The sequence below is a fragment of the Manis pentadactyla genome, chromosome 7, assembly GCF_030020395.1.
Source record: "Manis pentadactyla isolate mManPen7 chromosome 7, mManPen7.hap1, whole genome shotgun sequence".
NCBI lineage: Eukaryota > Metazoa > Chordata > Mammalia > Pholidota > Manidae > Manis > Manis pentadactyla.
The window spans coordinates 25,071,550-25,097,238 of NC_080025.1; the positions used below are offsets into that span (position 1 = coordinate 25,071,550).

The 25,689-nt window shown below is 34.9% G+C and overlaps 1 protein-coding gene across 2 annotated transcripts in view; it reads right to left on the reverse strand.

The window, feature by feature from the left end:
* ADAM32 (ADAM metallopeptidase domain 32) overlaps nt 1-25,689 on the reverse strand; it is a 131,499-nt gene that overhangs the window by 60,637 nt on the left and 45,173 nt on the right. For both annotated transcript variants that reach the window (XM_036932172.2, XM_057505182.1), the window contains exons 10-12: nt 12,153-12,330; nt 5,443-5,535; nt 3,892-4,087 (exon numbers count right to left, since the gene is read on the reverse strand). In XM_036932172.2, the coding sequence (XP_036788067.2) occupies nt 3,892-4,087; nt 5,443-5,535; nt 12,153-12,330 (467 nt within the window). The remainder of the gene's footprint in view (nt 1-3,891; nt 4,088-5,442; nt 5,536-12,152; nt 12,331-25,689) is intronic.

A 25,689-nucleotide genomic window follows, 5' to 3' on the forward strand; every position in this document is an offset into this window, starting at 1 on the left:
ATCATCAAAACAGAAAATGAAAAAGGAAATAGAGGCATTCAGTAACACATTAGAGCAGATGGACTGAGCAGATATATACAGATCATTATACCCAAAAGCAACAAAATACACATTTTTCTAAAGGGCACATGGAATATTCTCCAAACTAGATCATAGTAGGACACAAAACAATCTCAAAGATTTAAGAAGATTGAAATTGTATCAAGTAGCTTCTCAGGCCACCATGGTATGAAACCAGAAATCAAGTACAAGAAAAAAAGGAAAAAACACAATCATGTGGAGGCTGAACAATATACTTCTAAATAATCAAAAGATCAAGGAATAGATAAAAGAGGAAATCAAACAATACATGAAGACAAATGAAACACAAACACACCAGTTCACAATATGTGGTACCCAGAAAAGCAGTTATCAGAAGGAAGTTTATAGAATTATAAGCCTATCTTAAAAAATAAGAAAAGTCTAAAATAAACAATCTAACTGTACAACTAAAGTGACTAGACAAAAAGCAAATGAAGCCCAAAGTTAGTAGGAGGGACATAATAAAGATCAAAGCAGAAATTAATAAAATAGAGACTAAGAACAAAATAGAAAATCAATAAAACCAAGAGCTGGTTCTTTGAGATCAACAAAATAGACAAATTTTTACCTAGACTTATGAAGAAAAAATGAGAGGACACAAATAAACAAAATTAGAAATGAAAATATATAAGTTAAAACTCACACCACAGAGATTTGAAGAATTAAAAAAGAATTCTATGAAAAATATGCTAATAAATTGAACAACCTGGAAAAATTCCTAGAAACATACAGTCTTCCAAAAATGACACAGGAAGAAACAGAAAATCTGAAAAAAATCAATTACCATAACAAAATTGAATTGGTAATGCAAAAACTCCCAAGAAACAAAAATCCAGGACCACATAGTTTCACCGATGAATTCTAGCAAACATTTAAAGAAGAGCTAAAGTTCATTCTTCTTAAAGCATTGGAAAAAAATGAGTGGAAGGAATACTTCCAAACTCATTATATGAGGCTAGCATTACTCTAATAAGAAAACCAAAGATACTACAAAAAAGACAATGACAGATCAAAATCCCTAATGAAACAGACATAAAAATCTTCAACAAAATATCAGGAAACAAATGAAAAAACACAAAAGAATCATTCATCATAACTAAGGGGTATTTACTCCAGGGATGCTAAGATAATATCTTCAAATCAATAAATCAATATACTACATTAACAAAAGGAAGGATAAAAATCATATATAATCATCATAATAAATGCTGAAAAAAACATTCAGCATCCATTCACGATAAAAATTCTCAACAAAATGGGTATAGAGGGAACATACTTCAACATAATAAAGGTCATAACGACAAACTGAAAGCTAGCATCATATTCAATGACAAAAAGCTAAAAGCTTTTTCTCTAAGAACAGAACCAAGAGAACAGAACCAAGAGAACCATCTTGTCTTGTTCTTAGAGAAACTCTCTCCACTCTCACCACTTTTATTCAACATAATTCTCAAAATTTTAGTCATGGCAATCAGACAAGAAAGAGATAAAAAGCATTCAATTGGTAAGGAAGAAGTAAAACTGTCTCTATTTGCAGATGACATGATACTATATACAGGAAACCCTAAAGGATTCACCAAAAAACTATTAGAACTAATAAATGGATTCAGCAAAGTTGCAGGATACAAAATCAATATACAGAAATCTGTTGTGTTCCCATATACTAAGAACAAACAAGCAGAAAGAGAAATCAGAAAAACAATTCAATTTACAATGGCATCAAAAAGAATAAAATTCAGAGGAATAAACTTAACCAAGAAGGTGAAAGACCTGTACTTTGAAAACTATAAGACGGTGATGAAAGAAATTAAAGAAGACACCAATAAATGGAAATCTGTCCCATGCTCATGGACAGGAAGAATTAATATTGTCAAAATGGCAATTCATAGTAAATGCAATCTCTTTCAAAATGCCAATGGCAATTTTCAATGAACTAAAGCAAATAATCCTAAAATTATATGGAACTACTAAAGACCCTGAACAGCCAAAGCAATCCTGAGAAAGAAGACCAAAGCTGGGAGTATTATGCTCCCTAATTCAAGCTATATTGCAAAGCTATGGTATTCAAAACAGTATGGTACTGGCACAATAACAGACCCATAGATCAATGCACTGTTGGTGGGAATATGTAATAGTTAAAGACACTATGAATAACAGTAGGGAAGTTCCTCAAAAAGTTAAAAATAGAAGTGCCATATGATCCAGCAATCCTGCTTCTAATCTACTTTATATCCAAAGGAAATGAAAACAGCATCTTGAAGAGATTTCTACACACCCATGTTCATTGCAGCATTATTCACAATAGGCAAAATACAGAAACAACCTAAGTGTCTGTCAACAAATGAGTGGGTAGACAAAAAAATGTGGTACTTACATACAAAGGAATATTATACAGTCACAAAAAAAGTAAATCCTTCTGTTTGCAACATGGGCAAAATTTGTAGGTATTATACTAAGGGAAATAAGTCAGAGAAGGAAAAAATATATAAATATCACCTATATGTGGAATCTTAAAAAAGCTGAGCTCATAGAAATAGAGAGCAGAGTGGTGGTTACTACCGGCTGGGAGGTGGGATAAAAGAGAGATGTTCACAAAGGATATAATCATGCAGTTATAAGACTCTAATGTATATCATGACATTTATACTTAATATTATAATATATTCTTGAGAGTTACAAAGACAGATCTTAAATATTCTTACCACAAAAAAAAAAAGAAGTGGTAATTATGTTACATGATGGAGAGGTAGCTAAGACTATGGTGGTGATCATTTTTTAAATATGTAACAGTATGAAATCAGCAGGTTGTATACCTTAAAGTTACAAATGTTATACATCAATTACATCTTAATAAAACTTGATGGGGTGGTGGGGTCCTAAACGCAAGACCTAAAACTATAAAACTACTAGAAGATAACATTAGGAACAAGCTCTTAGACGTTGGTCTAGGCTATAATTTTCTGTATATTACACAAGACTACAGGCAATAAAAGCAAAAATAGATGAGTGGGACTGCATCAACTAAAAAGCTTCTCAACAAAAGAAACAATCAACAGAGTGAAAGGAAGCCTGTAGAGTGGGAGAAAATATTTGTAAATCATATATTTGATAGGGGTTAAATTCCAAAATACATAAGTAACTCAACAACTCAGTATCAAAATCAAATAATGACATAAAATTAGCAAAGGACTTGAATAGACATTTCTCAAAAAAAAGACATACAACTGGCCATCAGATATCTGAAAAGGTACTCAACATCATTAATCAGGGAGATGCAAATAAAAACCCTAAGTCACACCTTTTGGAACAGCTATTATCAGAAAGGCAAAAAAGTGTTAGCAAGGATGTGGAGAAAAAGGAACCTTTGTACATGGTTGGTGGGAATGAAAATTAGTACGGCCATAACGGAAAACTGCATTTAGGCTCCTCAAAATTATTAAAAGTGGACCATTTTATGATCCAGCAATCCCACTTCTGAGCATATGTGTGTGCGTGCGTGCGTGTGTGTGTGTGTGTGTGTGTGTGTGTATGTAACTGATATGTTAAGCACAATGTGAAATACATATGTGACAAAATATCAAGTCATACCCTTTAAATACAAACGTTTTTGTCAATTATACCTTACAGTTAAAAAAAATAAAACTACATGTTAAACAGAATAAAGCATTTAAATACATATAACTTAAATTATATATACAGAGATAATTTAATATATTTAAGTTAAATTCTGTATATATATTTGCCCGTTGCCATGGTGATGTTAATTAAAAATATTGATGACAACTATTTAGATGTTACAAAACAATATACCTTTTCCAAATGTGGCCTCACAACGTGCATCAAGATCATGACAGTCTCCATCAAAACACATAAATTCATTTTTACATATATGTCCATTGTGTATAGTTATGTCAGGTTGACAGAGTGGTGAGGTTCCATTACAAACCTCAGGAACATCACATTCAACATGCTTTATGGGCCTGCATTCAACACCTGCTCTTTCAATCTAATAAAAATTAAAATAAAAAATAAAACATTATATATGACTGTTGTATTTATTAATACCTATTTTATAATTGTGCTAATTCCATTTATGGTTGATTATTCATTAATGTCTATTAGTACCTTTATATAAATAATTATGATAATCATATCAAAAAACAGTGAATGTTATTAAATAAAACAGAAGATGACATGTGTACAAGAAAGAGTATAACACAAATGCAATGTTAAAAACCAAAGTAATTTTGCGTGTGTCCAGATCAAAGGAGGAAACATCACTTTAAGCTTGAAGTAATTACTCCTTTTGGGTGGAAATTGTGTAATTTAGACAATTTCCAAATAAAATACACATGCAAGCCATACGTTGTAAGTATGGAATATTTTAATTCCACGAAAAATGTGAAACATAATTAACTGAGAATGAACAGAGAGAAAATGATGGGTGATTAAGAGGTGGTTCAACTACAGAAGTCCTTGGAGAGGAAGGAACCGAAATGTATCTCTCTCTTGAATTATCTTATAGTTAATTAACACTTCAGTAGGTAGAATTCTGAATATTTATGTAAAGAATCTTAAATGGGTATCTATCTCATACTTCTTAATTGGTGAATTCCAGTTAACACTATAAAGATCACAGAGGTAAGAATGGAACAACATGATAAGACTCTAGGTAAAAAATAACATAAAAAATAACAGTCAAGAACACAGAATGCATAGTAGGTATTCAGTAAAGGGATCTTATATGATGAATATGTTATGATAATCAAAGAACATGAAAAAGAAAACAGGAAACAGGAGTCAACAACTTTATCATATAAACTTATCTGAGATTTTTAAGTCAAATGACCTTTGAATAATAAATCCATAGTTTACATTTTGTGCTAACATGTAGAATTTTCAAAGTGTTACTTCTAGTGAGTTTTGTTATTTCTATATTTATGGGAAACTGCTATATCTTTCTATTACATACCTACAGATACCTATCATAACCACTAACTACATTCTTATTTATAAAAATAAAATATTGGATAAAGTGAAAAAGTGTTCCTTTTAATGGATAAATCCTATATTGAAGAATTCTATAATATCTCTCAACCAAGGCTTAAAAACAACAGCATCAAATTAGGGAGAATAATGGCAGTAGAAGGAGGCTTCAACATCCAACTAACGTTCAGAAACTCAGAAGAGATTCTGAAGTTAGTATCCTTTTCTTTATTTGAACATTTACTTATTTTTACATTGATTTCTTCATTTGAACATTCATTTGTCTTGCCTTACAGCTATCGGTCTAAGTGTTCTAAACTTTTCCAAACATTACCCATTATATGGTTGGAAGATATTAATAAACTGAAATCTTACTTGACAATTCTTGCAGCATGATCCTGTATCACACTGTGCTCCTGGTTTTAGCTCACAAGTTCTAGGATTACAACAGCTATCAGGTCCACATTGCTGTGAATGAGTGTAATGCACAAGTAAAAATACACCATAACAACAATATAAACTGGTAGGAGCTATATTTTCTGAACTTATTTTTTTGAGTTTTCAGGAAGAATTCGAATGATTCAACATTTATAGTTACTGCATTCTAACAATTAAAATACTAAAGTAAGGCTTTTACTTAATGTTAAAACAGAGTAACTGGTACTCCACTTTTATCCAAATACAAAACTGGGTAATATCTGAAACAAGTTTTTCTGGAAATTGAAGAATCGTATCAGATAGTAGAATGGCAGATACCTGTGCCTGGAAGGTAGGAGAAGAGGAGAGATACTGATCAAAGGGTACAAACTTTCATTTATAAGATGAATTAGTTCTCAGGATCTAATATACAGCATGATGACAACAGTTAACAAAACTGCACTGCATACTTGAAATTTGCTAAGAAGTGTGTCCTCACCAGATACAAACAATGAAATGTCCTTACCAGACATAAAAAAATGATAACTGTGTGAAGTGATAGACAAGTTAATTAGTTTAATTGTGGTAATCATTTCACTGTATATAGATAGATGATAGATTGATAGATAGATAGATAATAGATAGATAGATAGATAGATAGATAGATAGATAGATAGATAGATAGATAGATAGATATAGATAGACAGATATAATGTTGCATACCTCAAATAAATACAAGTTTTATTTGACAATCATACCTCAATAAAGTCAGGCAAAAGTTAGAACAGTCTCCAAGATGGTCCGCACTTCTTATACCAATCACAAGTTCAGTGGATTCCCAAAACCACTCTCAGGTTTGATAATTTACTAGAAGGACTCACAGAACTCACTGAAAGCTGTTATACCCATAGTTATGCCTTATTATATGGAAAGGATAAAAATTAAAATCAGCCAAGAGAAGCATATAGGACAGAATCCAGGAGACACACTAGACATGCAGCTACCACTTCCTCCACCCCATGGAATCATTGACAGTTTACTCTCCAAGTATGGATGTTTGACGCTTTGTAATTCATTATATAAGGCCCATATTACCTTACTAATATAGCTAAGCAAAGAATTTATAAGAAAGGAAAATCATAGACCAAAATCTCACATAAACATAGATGCAAAAAAACTTCAACAAAAATTATAAAATCAAATCCAAGAATGTATAAAAATAATTATACACCACAATCATGTGGGATTTATCACACATATTCAAGGCTGCTTCATCATCTAAACATAATATAGTGCATCAAAGAAAAAACATATGACCATAACAATTGATGTAGAAAATACATTTGACAAACTCCAACACTTACTTGTTACACAAACTATTAACAAACTAAGAATAGGGGAGAACTTCTTCAATTTAATAACACATCTTAAAAAATGCTATGGCTAAAATCAGACTTATGGTGAGAAACTAAGCTTTACCCCTATACCATTCCTTTCAACATCTTACTAGAAATCCTAGAAAATGCAATAAGACAAGAAAATGACATTTAAAATATACAGGTTGAAAGTGGTATCTAAAAATTATAAAAGACATTGATGAAAGAAATTAAGGAAGACACAATTAATGGAAAGATATTACATGTTCATAAATACGAAGAATTAATTGTCAAAATGGTCATATTGCCCAAAGTAATTTACACATTTAATTCAATCCTTACCAAAATACCAATGGCATTTTTCAATGAACTAGAGAAAATAATTTTAAAATTTGTATAGAATTCTTTAAAAATTCTAAAAAATCCTGAATAGCCCAAGGAGTCTTGAGAAAGAAGAACAAGGCAGGGAATATCACACTCTCTGATCTCACACTTTATTACAAGGCCACAGTAATTAAAATAGTATGGTACTGGCACAGAAACAGATACACATATCAGTGGGGCAGAACAGAGAGCCTGGAAATAAATCCAAAATATATGGTCAGTAAAAAATGATAAAAGGGGAAAGAATATGCAATGGGGGGAAAAAGTCTCTTCATGGTATTGGGAAAACTGAACAGCTACATGCAAAAGGCTGAAACTGGATCACTATCTTACACCATTCACAAGTAAATGGATTAAATATTTAAATATAAGATATAAAACCAAAAACCCCTAAAAGAAAACATAAGCAGTAAACTCTTAAACATCAGCATGTGTATTTTCTGGTTATGTCTAACCAGGGAAGGGAAACAAAAGTAAAAATAAATAGGTGGGACTACATCAAACTAAAAAGCTTTTGTACAGCAAAGGGAACCATCAATAAAACAAAAAGGCAACCTACCATAGGGGAGAATATATTTGCAAATGATATATCCAATACGGGGCTAACCAAAACATACAAAGAATTCGCATAAGACTAAACAAACAATCCAATTAAAAACTGGACAGAGGACATTAATAGATATTTTTGCAAAGAAGACATACAGATAGCCATCAAACACATGAAGAGATGCTCCATATCACTAATCATCAGGGAAATGCAAATCAAAACCACAGTAAATTATTTACTCACACAAGTCAGGATGGCTACTATCCCAAAGACAAGAAATAACAAGTGTTGGCAAGGATGTAGAGAAAAGGGAACCCTTGAACACTGCTGGTAGTATTGCAAATTGGTGCAGCCACTATGGAAAGCAGTATGGATGTTCTCAAAAAAACTTAAAATAGGATACTATGAATAGACCCAGCAATTCCACTTCTGGGAATTAACCTGCAGAAAACAAAATCAATAGTTTGAAAAGATATGTGCACACCTATGTTTATCATATTATTTACAATAGCCAAAATATGAAAACAACCTAAATGTCCATCAATATATGAATGGATAAAGAACATGCAGTACATATATGCAAAAGACTATTATTCGGCCATAAAAAAAGAGTGAAATCTTGCCATTTGCAACAACATAAATGGACCTAGAGGATATTATGCTAAATCAAATAAGTTAAAGAGAGGACAATAAATACCATATGATTTCACTTATGTATGGAATCTAAAAATGAAAACAAAAGAATAAACAAAACTGAAACAGACTCATAAAACACAGAGTATAGATGGATGGTTGTGAGAGGGGGAAGGGGTGGAGAAATGGGTAAAATGGGTGAAGGAGGGAAAAAGAGTGAGAATGTTTAATGTCTTGATCTGGGTGATGGTTACATGAGTGTATAAACTGTCAAAATTCATCAAACTGTAAACTAAAATTTGTGCATTTTATTTATGAGCCTCAATATAAAAAATTTATATATATATATATATATATATATAATATATATATATATATATATATAACTTAGAAAGGAAGAAATAAAACTTTTTGCCCACGTATTGTGTATGTAAAGAAAATCCCAAATAATTGACCCAACAAAAACAAAAAAACCTCCTGTGACTAATGAATGATTATAGCAAGGTTGCTGGATACAAATTTAATATACAAGAGTCAACTGTCTTCCTGTATACAAACAATGAAAAGTGGGAACCTGAAATTTAAAGCACAATACCATTTACATTAGCAATGAAACAGTGAATAGTTCTAACAAAATTTTACAGGATTTACATAAGAAAAACTACAAAACTCTGATGAAAGAAATCAAAGAAGGTATGAATAAATGAAGAAGAGATAAGCCATGTTAATATCCATCAATATTACTAACACGTTAATTCTCCCCAACCTGATCTAGAGATTCAATGACACTCCAGTCAAAATTACAGCAAGTTATTTTGTGGATACTGATAAATTGATTCTAAAATTTATATGGAGAGGCAAAAGACTCAGAATAGTCAACATAATTTATACTAAACAAGAAGGAAAAGGAGGGGCAAAGGCAAAGGAAGAGGGAAGACAGGAGGGGGAGAAGGAGGAGAAAACTTGAAGCACTGACAATATTCAACTTCAAAATTTACTATAAACTATGATAATGACAATATAGTATTCAAAAAATAAAGAGATCACTGAAACAAAACAGAGACCCCAGAAACAGACCTACACAGAGATAATAAAATCTTTGACAATGGAGCAAATGCAATTCAATAGAGTGGACAGTGTTTTCAAAAAATGGTACTGGAATAATTGACATCCACATAGGAAATAATAATTCTAAGACAATGACCCTATATCTTTCACTAAAAAAAAAAAACTCAAAATGGGTCATAATCTTAAATATAAAGTGCAAAATTAAAATTTGTAGGAGGGTAGATTTAAGATGGTAGATCTCATGTTAAGTGCTCTGCCACAAAGGTTTAAAAATTTTAAAATAGGAATAGTACCAATCTCAAATTCTTTCAGAATGTAGGGAGTACAGGAGCACTTTCCAACTCATTTTGAGTCCAGAATTACACTTTTACCAAAACCAGAAATTACTGCAAAATAAAGAAAAGAACTATAGACCTCAATCACTCTGTGAAAATAAGTGCCGTAATCCTGAATGAAGTATTAGTTAATTATATCTAGATAGGTAGATAACCTAACAACCTACACTGAGTCTAATCTCAGGAATGCACAGTTGGGTTAGCATTCAAAAACAAACCAATGAATGCACTACATTACAAGAAAAAAAAGGAGTAAACTCATGTGATCAGCTCAATAGTCACAGAAATGAAACATCTGACAAAATTCAACACTAATCCTTCATTTAAACCTCTCAGGTAACTAGAAGTAGAAGAGAACATATAAAGGGCATCTGTTTTTTTAAAAAAAGGGCTTATATTTAACATCTTTAATGGTGGAAGTCAGAAAACTTTCTCCCTAAAGGTAAGAACAAAGCAAAGGAGACCAATCTCAGCACTTCTAATTAACACTAGATCCAAAGTGAATTCAAAAAGTCAATTGTATTTTTTATACTAGCAAAGGAAAACTGTTACAACTTTAAAAGAATGTTATCAAAACAAGTAAACTATAGAACTAAATAAATTAAAGAAGACTTAAATAAGTGGAGAGACACACTATACCACATTCATAGGTTGGCAGACTCAATTTTGGTAAGAAAGTAATTGCTTCCAAATTAATGTATGGATACAACAAAATTCCAGTCAAAGTCTCTACATTCACATGCTGCTTCTCCAATTCATATGGAAATACAAATGGCCTGTTTCTCATAAAAACACACTTATCATATGACCCAACAATTCTAATTTTGGGGATTTGGAATAATGGCCTAATACTGTTAACAATTCAAATGTCCATTAGCAAGTGAATGGAAAAACAGAGTGTGGTATATCCAAACAATGAAATGTCACTCAAAATGAAAAAGGAAGAAACCATTGTGACATAAAACAATGTTGATGAATATTGAAAACAAGGTATTGAAAGGAGGAAGCCAGACACAAATATTACATGTCATAGCATTTCATTCATATGACTTTCTAGATCAGCAAAACTGACAATCAGAAATTGTCTAGAGACAAATAGAGGTGGGAATGACTGCAGGGAGCATGAATAAACTTCTGGGGGTAATTGAAAGAACCTATATCCTAATTGTACCAACACTTGAATACATTTGTCAAAACTTGTCAGCATGTACACTTGAGATGGGTGCATTTTATTGTATGCAGATTATGAAAATGTATTTATACAGTTTCAGTGAAACTGATTAATAAATAAATGAGGAGTAAAGAGAAACACTTGTTCTCCCAAACGTTAAAACATAATCCAAAGACAAAGTAATTAAAACAATGTGATATGGGTACAAGTACATTCAAACTCATATATGTATCAAACCCTAATATCATTTCATTTTTCTTCTATTTATGGAAATTTATGGTATCTGCAGTATTGCTGCAAATACTGAATTTTCCAGAAGCATTATATCCTGGATATTCTGCATTCATTACATTTTCAAGGCTTCCCTACCAAGTGAATAATCAAAGTCACCCTATAATATTATATAGTCAGACTATAATATTAACATAGCCTTCCCTCCCCATACTACTTATAAGAATATAGTAATTTTTCCTCCATTTACCCTATGGTCCCAAGCACATAAGCTGGTGAAAGTCATGCTTGGACTTGCCTCACCTTATTTCTAAACATTCCGACCCACCCCCAAGGCAACAGGCCAAGCGGTACTTTTCCACTCTGCCCCTACAAAAGGCACAACGCTCTGCACCACGTGGCTGCTCTCTCCCTCTCTCTCTCTAGGGGCAGCCACTTTCTCTTTCAGATAATAAAATCTCTTGCGGGGGCCTGTATCTCCTGAGTCATTCTGGGTAAGGAGGGTCGCAGGCTAGATACCCTTTCACTACTAACACCATTGCGATTTAGGGTAGTCCACCAAATACCCTAAAAGATATCTGATGGTCTGCTGACACATTAATATTCAATAAGACATTAATAAAATGTCAAAGGCTAAGCACAGGTTTGGAAATTTCTTATATATTTAGTTTGGAACCTGAAAGCTCATTATAGATTCCCCCGTTTTTCCCATCAGCAATAACTTTTTTTTTTAGAATATTTTATATTTGTTCAAAACACTTCAACCTGCAAAACCTAGACAGTATATTACTATACGTATTTCAAACTTGATTTCACTTACTGCCAACACTCTCCATGGTACTCAGTCATATTTGACATTTATGACAAAGAAGTGAACTAAAATAATAAATCTATTAATCAGTTTTCCTACTTAGGAGACTTACTTCCTCAGTACCACAGTCACATGTTTCATTTCCTTCCACTTTGCGGTTGCCGCAGATTGATGCTGGAGGCCTTTGCATTTGTGGCTTATTCTGAAGACATTTACCACCCATATTAGAAATGAAAATTTCAAAGTCACTCAAACTGCAACTGCTAAAAGTTTTCACACCACTGAATTTCCTAAAGATGAAACCAGAGAATGTTATTGCAGTATATGCCCCAAACCACAGTTCTTTCTGTATTACAGAATTTCGGCATGTTATATTTATTAGGTAACAATAAATATTCATAACAAGTGCTTGAGGCCAAAATCATTCTTGAGGAGGCTACATAATTTCATTCACTGCTATACATGTCCTTATTAAAACAAAGTTAAGTACTACTACTCAAAAGCAAAAAGCAAAAGACCCAATTAGAAAGTGGGCAAAGGATTTGAATAGACAATTTTCCAAAGAATACATATAAATGGCCAAGAGGTTACGAAAAAGTGTGCAACATCACTAACCATCAGAAAAATGCAAATCAAAACCACAATGAGGTATATCACCTCACATCTGTTAAGAAGGCTGTTATCATAAGAGAAAAAAAGGTAATTTTGGCAATTTGGTGAGGATGTGGAGAAATTGGAACTCTGGTACTCTGTTGGTGGGAATGTAATTTGGAACAGCCATTGTGGAAAAGAGTAGGTTGGATCCTCAAAAATTAAAAATAGAACTACCATATGATCCAGCAATCCCACTTCTAGGAATATATCCAAAATAATTGAAATCAGGATCTTGAAGCAATACCTACCTACCCTCCCATGTTCACTGCAGCACTACCTCAGTAGCAAAAATATGGACACAACCTAAAGGTACATTGACAGACAAATGGATAAGGAAAATGTACTACACACATGCAATGGAATATTATTATTAGTGTTAAAGAAAAGGATGTCCTGCCATATGCAACCACATGGATGAAACCTGAAGACATGCTCAGTGAAATAAGACCAGCTCAGAAATACAAACACTGCGTGATCTCACTTACATGAGGTATCTAAAATAGTCAAATCCATAGATGTAGAGAGAAGAATGGTAGTTACCAGGGGCTTGGAGGAGTAGGAAATGGAGTGTAGTTCAATGGGTATAAAATTTCAATTATATGCAAGATGAATAAATTCTAGAGATCTGCTGTACAACATAATGCTTACACTTAACAATATTGTATTTTATATTTAAAATTTTGTTACAAGGATCCTTGTTAACTATTCCTACCACAATAACAAAAGAAAAAGAATAGAGTGATTTTATTTTTATATGCATTACTCTACTTAAGAGAAAGTTTTGAGCACTTGGGTGCAATTGCATGCAAATTTTTCATGCAGAAAAAAAATGTTTGTATAGATGCATGAGGCTACTGCTTAGGTGAAACAAAACTGAAATAATGGCATGGAGAAATCCTGTACCCATTTATGTAAGTTCCCAAATGTATATCAACAACTCTTCAAATTTCTACTTCCTCTGCCTTTCCATTATAAATTAATGGACCATCATAAATTCAGAATCAAGCTCATTTAAAATGTGGATCTCTTCTATTCCTATGTTTTTCAATGTTTACTCATAAATTTAGGGTGCATATAAATATGACAGAGATAATTCACTAAATTGCAAGTTGCTTAAGGCAGAAATTTTGTCTTCTTAATTATTGGTATAGTTTAATACCTGTACAGTTCTTAGCAAACACAGAATCAACTGTTTATTGATTCTTAATTGTGACAACTTAATATTAAATAGACTATAAGACACTTAGTACTGAACTTTCACAGAGATCTCAAAGAAACTGTAAATTAATCAAAATTTTATATCATTGTATACATACACCACTAATAAAAATAACATCAGAGGAACTGTTTATAGTTCATGATGCGTGATCAAAACCGAAAGTTTCTGTGATGACTGCCCTTGCACTGTTCACCATGTAAGAACTTATTCACTATGTAAGAACTTGTTCACCATGTAAGAACTTATTCATTATGCTTCAGAAGATTGGAGACTGTTGAGAATTAGGCTTGGGGTTGATTAATGATTGTGCATTGAGTCCCTTATACAGAATTTTATTGTTAACAACCATATGATCAATAAATATGAGAGATGCCCTCTCAAAAAAAAAATGGGCAGGCAGTACGGTTCTGCCTCCTGGGATCCAAGGAGAGCAGTGTCCTGTTCCCTGCTACGTGTGTGGTAGATTTGACTTCCATACCTATACAGTCACTGAAGTACCATCTCTACTAAATATGTATGATTAAAGCTCTATTTGGGTTAGAATAAAAAAAAATACACCCAAATACATTTGAAAGTGAAATATGCTAAACCAGTATAAATAGAAAACACAGAATTAAAGACTATTTCATTCTGAAGCCAGGCAAGAAAATGTCATGACCTTTGCCCTAAGAGTTTGATTTCCAGTAAAATTTCTTTATAGAGTTTTCTAGCAAAAAATAAATAAAATAAAATAACATCAGAGGAGGGCAGAAAAAGATGGTGGCATGAGAAGTGAGGCAGAAACTGCCTCCCAAAATCACATATAAACCTAAAATACAGCAAATAAAACTAATCCTGAAAGAGGAACCTAAAGGCTGTGACAGACTGCCTACACTTGGGGAAAAGAGAAGACTTCACACAAAAAGGTAAAGAAGCAAAGCCGCATTCCAGCAGGACCAAAGCCCTCCTCCGCACCACAGCTCAAAAGTGGGAGGAAGAGAAACGGAGCAGGGAGGGAGTAGAAGCCGAGGACTGCAAAACACCCACCCCTGGAGATCTGCTCCAAGAGCACAAACCCACATTAGATGGTGCTCTGGAGATTAGTGGGGTTGGAAAACAAAGACAGGTAGAATATTCAGAGAGACTGAGATACCAGGCACTTCTGGAGAACAGGTACCCACAACTTGGTGCTCCTGGACAAAAGAAAGGAGGACATTTTGAAAGACTTCACAATAGCAAGAGGGCTAATAAATGGGCAAAGTTAACATAGACCTCCCTGCTCAGGAGAAAGTACAGGTGGACAAAATCATCCCAGCACACTCAACCTAGCAAGTTAGGAACTTTAGGAGATTCAGGCACACCATCTCCCTGGATGGCAATGCAGCACCAGAGCCCCCACTGTGATATGTAGCCTGCTGATACTTCCTCCTGGTAGGCACTGGTCAGCTCACCTGCTGTCCCCAACATTGGACCAGGCCAGCTGGAGGGCAGCCCCACCTGGGGCAGTTCCAGAGGCATAGCACAGAGGCTCTTCCTTGCAAACTCTGCCCACTGGCTGTGGCAATGGAGGCAGGCACTGCAGCCTGGAAGCAGGAAAGAGTGCTTTCATCACTGCAGGCACTGGTGCCACTTGCTTGTACCACTCACCATTGCTCCAGGTGCTGGGCACCTCCAGAGAGTAGAGATTCTGGGCACTAGAGGGCACCACCTACACAAAGTTATTAATCCACAGGAATCATTAGAAATATGAAACAGCAAAAGAATCTTGTACAAACCAAAATCCCTCAAACATCAGAAAGAGGTCCAAGTGAAACTGAAATCACCAATCTTCCTGATAACGATTTCAAAATAAAAATCATCAACATGTTCACAGAGCTACAGAAAAATATTCAAGATCTCAGGAAGGAATGCAACAGAGATAGAAACTGAAAAATATAGTATCTGAAATGAAACATACAATGGAGGGATTTAAAAGCAGATTAGATAAGGTAGAGGAGACAGTAAAGGAAATAGAAATTAGAGAAAAGGAATACAAAGAAGCTGAGGCACAGAGAGAGAAAAAGATCTCTAGGAATGAAAGAATATTAAGAGAACTGTGTGACCAATCCAATTGGAAAAATATTCGCATAATAGGGGTACCAGAAGAAGGAGAGAGAGAAAAAGGGATAGAAAGTGACTTTGAGGAAATTAACTGCTGAAAAATTCCCCAATCTGGGGAAGGAAATAGAATCTCAGGCCATGGAAGTGTAGAGATCTCCCAACACATGGGGAAATTAGGAATATAACACCAAGACATATAATAATTAAAATGGCAAAGATCAAAGACAAGAAGAGGGTACTGAAAGCAGCCAGAGAAAGAAAAAGATCACATACAAAGGGAAACCCATCAGGCTATGAGCAGACTTCTCAGCAGAATCCTTACAGGCAAGAAGGGAGTGGCATGATAAATTTAATGAGATGAAACAGAGGGCCTCTAAACAAGAATATTATACCCAGCAAGATTATCATTTAAATTTGAAGCAGGGATTAAACAATTTCCAAATAAGCAAAAGTTGAAGGAATTTACTTCTGACAAATCATCTCTACAGTATATTGTAAAGGGAATGCTCTAGATGGAAGTGCTCCTAAGGCTGAATAGCTTTCACCAGAGAAAATAAAACCACAGTAAAGGAAGACCAATTAAATAATATTTAAATGCAAAATTAAATAAACTACCCACAAAAATCAGTAAATGGATACACAAAGAGTACACAATATGATACCTGATATATATATATAGATGGGAGGAGGAAGAAAAAGGGAGAGAAAAAAAGAACCCTTAGATTGTCTTTGAAATAGCATACTAAATGAGTTAAGACAGGCTTTTAGATAGTAAAGAAGTTGCCTTTCAAACTTTGATAATCAAGAACCTAAAGCCTGCAATGGCAGTAGGTACATATCTATCAATAACCACCCTGAATGTAAATAGCCTGAATGCTCCAATCAAAAGACATCCAGTTACAGAACGGATAAAAAACAAGACACACCTACAAGAGACTCACTTCAAACACAAAGACATACACAGAATAAAAGTGAAGGGATAGAAAAAAATATTTCAGGCAAAAAATAGGGAGAAAAGAGCAGGAGTTGCAGTACTTGTATCATACAAAATAGACTTCAAAACAAAGAAAGTAACAAGACACAAAGAAGGACATTACATAATGATGAAGGGGTTAGTCCAACAAGAGGATATAACCATTATAAATATGTATGCACCCAACACAGGAGCACCTACATATGTGAAACAAATACTAACAGAATTAAAGGGAGAAACAGAATGCAATGCATTCATTTAGGAGACTTCAATGGATGACTCACTGAAAAGGACAGATCAACTAGACAGAAAATAAAGAAGGAGACAGAGGCACTGAAAAATGCAATAGAACAGCTGGACCTAACAGACATGTACGGGACACTCCACCCTAAAGAAGCAGGATACACATTTGTCTCAAGTGCACAAGAATATTTTCAAGAATAGATCACATACTAGGCCACAAAAGGAGCGTCGGTAAATTCAGAAGGACTGAAATTGTACCAACCAGCTTCTCAGACCACAAAGGTATGAAACTAGAAATAAATTATGTAAAAAAAACACCAAAAAAGCTCATAAACACATAGAAGTTTAACAACACGCTCCTAAATAATCAATGGAACAATGGCCAAATAAAAACAGAGATCAGTCAACATATGGAGACAAATGAAAACAACAACTCAACACCCCAAAAATCTGTGGGATGCAGCAAAGGCCATTCTAAGAGGAAAGTATAGGGCAATACAAGCTTACTTCAAGAAGGAAGAACAATCCCAAATGAACAGTCTAAACTCACATTAATGAAACTAGAAAAAGAAGGACAAATGAGGCCCAAAGTCACTAGGAGGAGGGACATAATAAAGATCAGAGCAGAAAAAAATAAAATTGAGAAAAATAAAATATTATAAGAATATAATAAGAATGATATACAAGAACAAAAATGATAGAATCAATGAAACCAGGAGCTGGTTCTTTGAGAAAATAAGCAAAACAGATAACTCCTTAGCCAGATTTATCAACAAAAAACAGTTACACATATAAACAGACTGAAAAATGAGAAAGGAAAAATCACTATGGACACCACTGAAATAAAAAGAATTACGCGAGAATACTATGAAAAATTACATGCTAAAAAATTGGATAACCTAAAAGAAATGGACAACTTTCAGGAAAAATACAATTTTTCAAGACTGACCCAGGAAGAAATGGAAAATCTGAACAGACTAATTACCAGCAATGAAATTGAACTGGTAATCAAAAAACTTCCTAAGAATAAAACAACCTGGACCAGATGGCTTCACCACTGAATTTTATCAAAGCTTTAGTGAAGATCTAATACCCACCCTCCTTAAAGTTTTCCAAAAAGTAGAAGAGGATGGAATACTTCCAAACTCATTCTATGAGGCCAGCATCACTCTAATACCAAAACCAGACAAAGACCCCAAAAAAGAAAATGACAGACCAATATCCCTGATGAACATAGATGTAAAAACACTCAACAAAATTTTAGCAAACTGAATTCAACTGTACATCAAAAAGATCATCCATTATGATCAAGTGGCATTTATTCCAGGCATGCAAGGATAGTACAGTATTTGAAAATCAATCAGCATCATACACCACATCAAGAAAAAGGACAAGCATCACATGATTATCTCAAGAAATGCTGAAAAAGCATTTGACAAAATTCAACATCCATTCATGATAAAAACTCTCAACAAAATGGGTATAGAGGGCAAGTACAACATAATAAAGGCTGTATTCAACACACCCAAAGCCAACATCATACTTAACAGTGAAAAGCTGAAAGCTTTTCCTCTAAGACTGGGAACAAGACAAGGATGCCCACTCTCCCCACTTTTATTCAACATAATATTGGAGGTCCTAGCCATAGCAATCAGACAAAACAAAGAAATCAAAGGCAACCAGATCAGTAAGGAAGAAGTTAAACTGTCACTGTCTGCAGATGACATGATACTGTACATAAAAAAACCTAAAGAATCCACTCCAAAACTACTAGAACTAATAACTGTATTCAGCAAAGTTGCAGGAGACAAAATCAACACACAGAAATCTGTTGCATTCCTATATACTAAAGATGAACTAGCGGAAAGAGAAATCAGGAAAACAATTCCATTCACAATTGTATCAAAAAGAATAAAATACCTAGGAATAAACTTAACCAAAGAGGTGAAAGGCCTATGTCCTAAAAACTACAAGACACTCATGTGAAAAATTAAAAGAAGACACCAATAAATGGAAACACATCCCTTGCTCATGGATAGGAAGAATTAATATTGTCAAAATGGCCATCCTGTCTAAAGCAGTTTACAGATTCAATGCAATCCCTATCAAAATACCAACAGCATTCTTCAACAAACTGGAACAAATAGTTCTAAACTTAATATGGAAACACAAAAGACTCTGAATAGCCAAAGTAATCCTGAGAAGGAAGAATAAAGCTGGGGGATTATGCTCCCTAACCTCAAGCACTATTACAAAGCTGCAATAATCAAAACAATTTGGTAATGGCACAAGAACAGACTCATAGATCAATGGAATAAAATAGAGAGCCCAGATATAAACCCAGGCATATATGGTCAATTAATATGTGATAAAGGAGCCATGAATATACACTGAGGAAAAGACAGCCTATTCAACAGTTGGTGTTGGCAAAACTGGACAGCTACATGTAAGAGAATGAAACTGGATAATTGTCTAACTTAATACACAAAAGTAAAGTTGAAGTGGATTAAACACCTAATCTAAGACATGATACCACAGAACTCTTAGAAGAAATCATAGGTGAAAATCTCCTGAACGTAAGCATGAATAATTTTTTTTCTGGACAAATCTCCCTGGGCAAGGGAAACAAAATAAAAAATGAACAAGTAGGACTATATCATGCTGAAAAGCTCCTGTACAGCAAAGGATACCATCAGTAGAACAAAAAGATATCCTACAGTATGGGAGAATACATTTATAAATGACATATCCGATAAGGGATTAACATCCAAACTATACAAAGAATTTTCATGCCTCAACACCCAAAAAGCAAATAACCCAATTAAAAAATGGGCAGAAGATCTGAACAGACAGTTCTCCAAAGAAGAAATTCAGATGGCCAACAGGCACATGAAAAGATGTTCCACTTAACTAATTATCAGGGAAATGCAAATTAAAACCACAATAGATATCACTTCACATCAGTTAGAATGACCAGCATCCAAAAGACAAGGAACAACAAATGCTGGTGAGGATGTGGAGAAAGGGGAACCCTCCTATACTGCTAGTGAGAATGTAAATTAGTTCAACCATTGCAGAAACCAATATGGAGGTTCCTCAAAAAACTAAAAATAGAAATACCATTTGACCCAGAAATTCCATTCCTAGGAATTTACCCAAAGGAAACAAGGTCCCAGATTCAAATAGATACATGCACTCCAATGTTTACTGCAGCACTATTTACAATAACCAAGATATGGAAGTAACCTAAGTGTCCATCAGTAGATGAATGGATAAAGAAGATGTGGTACATATACACAATGGAATATTATTCAGCCATAAGGAGAAAACAAATTCTACCATTTGCAACAACATGGATGGAGCTGGAGGGCATTATGCTCAGTGAAATATCCAGGTGGACAAAGACAAATATCAAATGATTTCACTCATTTGTGGAGTATAACAACAAAGCAAAACTGAAGGAACAAAACAGCAGCAGACTCACAGACTCCAAGGAACTAGTGGTTACCAAAGGGAAGGGGGTGGGAGCGGGGATGAGGATGGAGGGAGAAGGGGATTAAGGGGAATTATCATTGGCACACATAATGTAGGGGAGTCATGGGGATGGCAGTAGAGCACAGAGAAGACAAGTAGTGACTCTGTGGCATCTTACTACACTGATGGATAGTGACTGAAATGGGATTGGGGGGAACTTGATAATATGGGTGAATGTAGTAACCACAATGTTGCTCACGTGAAACCTTCATAAGATTGTGTATCAATGATACTTTAAATTAAAAAAATAACTTCAGAGAATATTTTCATAGGATAAGTCATTCTCAATAGGTAGTAAGAATCTATAAAGCAAGCAGTAAATTGACATTATTGAGTACCTACCAGGTATTTTATATAACTGATTATTTAATCCTCACAACAAACCAGGAAGGTATTGTCATCAATATTTTATACAAATTTAACTGAAGTCTAGGGAAGCTAAAAATCTCACCAACCTCAGGAAGTTTGAAAATTAGTAGAATCAGTATTCATACATAGCTATTTAAGACTTCAAATTCAGGTACTTTTTATCCAAAAATTCCTCTTTGAACATTGTTATAATTTAATAAAATGTTAATTATTAAGAGATATTTTACTATAAACCATAAATTTTGATGATCTTACCACCAAAATTGAAAGGTGAAGTTTTAAATAAAAAACTGAAATATTTTAGCTCTGGGAACTATTTATAGTCAACTATGCATAATTGCTAATCACCTTTTTGCTGCCAAAATGGCAGTTCTTAAGATCATATATTCCCCAAATTTATTTGTAATCAATTATCTGGAGTTTGCATTACTGGCTGAGATTTTGTACTCTGAATTCTAATGCTATGTTAGCCTTGTTCCCAAATGATTTTATAAAAGCTTACTGAAATTATGGTATAATGAGCCTAAGTCCCGGGTTCTAAGAACAAAGAAATTAAGTGGTAGAAGGAAATGGTGAGACAGTAATGCTGTCCTCTGTTTTTCTCAAGTTGGGGTTAGCGCTTGAGAGCATTTTGAAAAAATAAAAGCTTATCATTTACACTATCTCATTTTCCTGTCAAGGTCTTCCTCTCTTTTACACTTTTCCCCCAAAATTCCATGTTCTCACTGCTCTTGGGTATCCCTATAATGCCATTTAAACACCCTCCTAGGCCTTCCCTACTCCTCAAATAATAAGAGATACCAGCACAATGATAAATAACTTACATATGCCTTAGTTGAATCCTCACAACAACTTATGCTCTAGCTATCATGATCCTCATTTTTCAGATGAGAAAACTAAGGGTTAGAAAAGTTAGGAAACAAGGAAAAGATTCCAAAATGCATGTTCATCTCAATGTACTGCATTCTTCAAAATGCTATCTCCTCTTCCCAAACTTCCATGCCTTGATGAAACTGGTCTTAGAAAGGAATTGAGAGAAAACAGTATGAATAAAAAACTCAATTCCCTTGGGTAACTTGTACCTCCATGCTCCTTCTACATGTTTTTGCTTTTTTGTAAAATGATAAAACCAGATAGGTGAGCAAACCTTGACATGAGTTTTCCCTAAGTTCTTACATCATTTCTACGGCCATTTTCCATGCATCTTTCCTCCCTCCACCTCTGAACTCATTTGTGTGTGCAGAATGTCTTGAAAGTGAGAGTTTAAAACATGAGCTACCCATTTTTAAAAAGGAGATATAAATTAAATCATCAAAATGATAAATTAGAAGGATCACAGCAGTATATAAGAATGAAGTTTGTACAAATACATACTAATGTTCTCTTGCTACTTCATTTAGGTTAATGCCAATGTATTAACTATCATCTAATTAAGTCAGTATGGAGTAAAGAAAATAACAAAGCTTTGAGCTAGATAAACTTATTAACTAGTACCAACCCTGTGACTTATGAGGCATTAGGCAAAGTGATTATAAGTCTCAGTTTTATTACCTAAAAAATAGGGATAATACCCATCCACCTCACAGGATTGTTGTAAGGATGAAATGTTATTAAACAAGTAATACAACTCTGTGGCTTATAGTAGGTATCCAATAAATCACTGGTGATACTGACATTAGCTGAGGTCTGGACACTAATTAACTATATATGCAATGTACGATCAATGAGGCCCTCTGTACTCTAGGGGCTTAAAAAAAACCCACACTATATAGAAATAATAACATTTGTCTTATTCAATTACATGCTTTCCTTGAAAGTTACATAAAATAATGTATAACATATACAGCGGAAATATGAAATTTTATAAAATTGAGGTACCCAACACACAAGTTTTGTAAGAAACTGGAGAATGTGTATGAAAGCATTTTTAAAATTAAAAAACATGAATCAAATCTAAAGGTTTATTAACACAGATTCTAAAGTGTATATATAAATATATATATTTGGGTTTGAGCTATTTTTAGAATTTAAAAGTTAATTCTGGAATGGAAGGGAAGATGGCAGCATGACTAGAGCAGTGGAAATCTCCTCCCAAAACCACATATATTTTTGAAAATACGACAAATACAACTCTTCCTAAAAGAGAGACCAGAAAATACAGGACAACAGCCAGGCTACATCAACACCTGTGAGAACCCAGCGCCTGGTGAAAGGGGTAAGATACAAGCTGTGGCCCAGCGGGACCCAAGCGCCCCTCACCCCAGATCCCGGCGGGAGGAGAGGAGTCAGAGCCAGGAGGGAGAGGGAGCCCAGGACTGCTAAACACCCAGCCCTAGACATCCGCACCAGAGCGCAGACACAGTGGGTGCGTGGGGTGCTAGAAACTAGGGAAGCAGGACAGTAAGACCTGAGAGCAGGTCCCTGCAGCTGGCACCCCGGGGACAAAGAAAAGTGAGTGCTTTTTGAAAGACTTAAAGGGACAGGGACCCCACAGCTGGACGGAAGCGTCCTGGGACACTTAGCCTAACAGCTGGGAATCCCGGGGAACTCTGGGCACTCTAACCCCCTGAGCAGCAGGGCAGCTGAGAGGCCCCTCATGGAGATAAACAGCCTCCCGGCCGTTTCCCCTCCAACGCGGCTCCGCCATATTGGAGCAGCTGCCCGAGGCAGGCCATGCCCACAGCAACCACGGAGCTAAACTCCATAGCAGCTGGGCAAGATTCAGAAGCCCGATCTGTGTACAGCTGCCCAGCACGAGCTCCTAGAGGTCGCTGTTCTCCCAAGAGAGGAACGTCACAAACCAACAAGAAGGGACGTTCTCTCAGCCATCACTTGCGCCAGCTCCGCAAACTATCTCTATCACCATGAAAAGGCAAAGCTACAGGCAGACAAAGATCACAGAGACAACACCAGAGAAGGAGACAGACCTAACCAGTCTTCCTGAACAAGAATTCAAAATAAAAATCATCAACATGCTGACAGAGCGGCAGAGAAATACACAAGAGCTAAGGGACGACATCCAGAGGGAGATTACAGAAGTGAAACAATCTCTGGAAGGATTTATAAGCAGAATGGAAAAGATGCAAGAGGCCATTGATGGAATAGAAACCAGAGAACAGGAACGCATAGAAGCTGACACAGAGAGAGATAAAAGGATATCCAGTAATGAAACAATATTAAGAGAACTGTGTGACCAATCCAAAAGGAACAATATCCGTATTATAGGGGTACCGGAGGAAGAAGAGAGAGAAAAAGGACTAGAAAGTGTCTTTGAAGAAATAATTGCTGAGAACTTCCCCAAACTGGGGGAGGAAATAGTTGCTCAGACTACGGAAGCACACAGAAATCCCAACAGAAGGGACCCAAAGAGGACAACACCAAGACACATAATAATTAAAATGGCAAAGATCAAGGACAAGGAAGGAGTATTAAAGGCAGCCAGAGAGAGAAAAAAGGTCACCTACAAAGGAAAACCCATCAGGCTATCATCAGACTTCTCAACAGAAACCTTACAGGGCAGAAGAGAATGGCGTGATATATTTAATGCAATGAAACAGAAGGGCCTTGAACCTAGGATACTGTATCCAGCACGATTATCATTTAAATATGAAGGAGGGATTAAACAATTCCCAGACAAGCAAAAGTTGAGGGAATTTGCCACCCACAAACCACCTCTACAGGGTATCTTAGAGGGACTGCTCTAGATGGGAGCACTCCTAAAAAGAGCACAGAACAAAACACACAACATATGAAGAATCGAGGAGGAGGAATAAGAAGGGAGAGAAATAATCATCAGACTGTGTTTATAATAGCTCAATAAGCAAGTTAAGTTAGACAGTAAGGTAGTAAAGAAGCTAACCTTGAACGTTTCGTAAACACGAATCTAAAGCCTGCAATGGCAATAAGTACATATCTTTCAATAATCACCCTAAATGTAAATGGACTGAATGCACCAATTAAATGACACAGAGTAGTAATAGAATGGATAAAAAAGCAAGACCCATTTATATGCTGCTTACAAGAGACTCACCTCAAACCCAAAGACATGCACAGATTAAAAGTCAAGGGATGGAAAAAGATATTTCATGCAAACAACAGAGAGAAAAAAGCAGGTGTTGCAATACTACTATCAGACAAAGTAGACTTCAAAACAAAGAAAGTAACAAGAGATAAAGAAGGACACTAAATAATGATAAAGGGCTCAGTCCAACAAGAGGATATAACCATTATAAACATATATGCACCCAATACAGGAGCACCAATATATGTGATACAAATACTAACAGAATTAAAGGAGGAAATAGACTGCAATGCATTCATTATGGGAGACTTTAACACACCACTCACTCCAAAGGACAGATCCACCAGACAGAAAATAAGTAAGGACACAGAGGCACTGAACAACACACTAGAACAGATGGATCTAATAGACATCTATAGAACTCTATATCCAAAAGCAACAGGATACACGTTCTTCTCAAGTGCACATGGAACATTCTGCAGAATAGACCACATACTAGGCCATAAAAAGAGCCTCAGTAAATTCCAAAAGATTGAAATCCTACCAACCAACTTTTC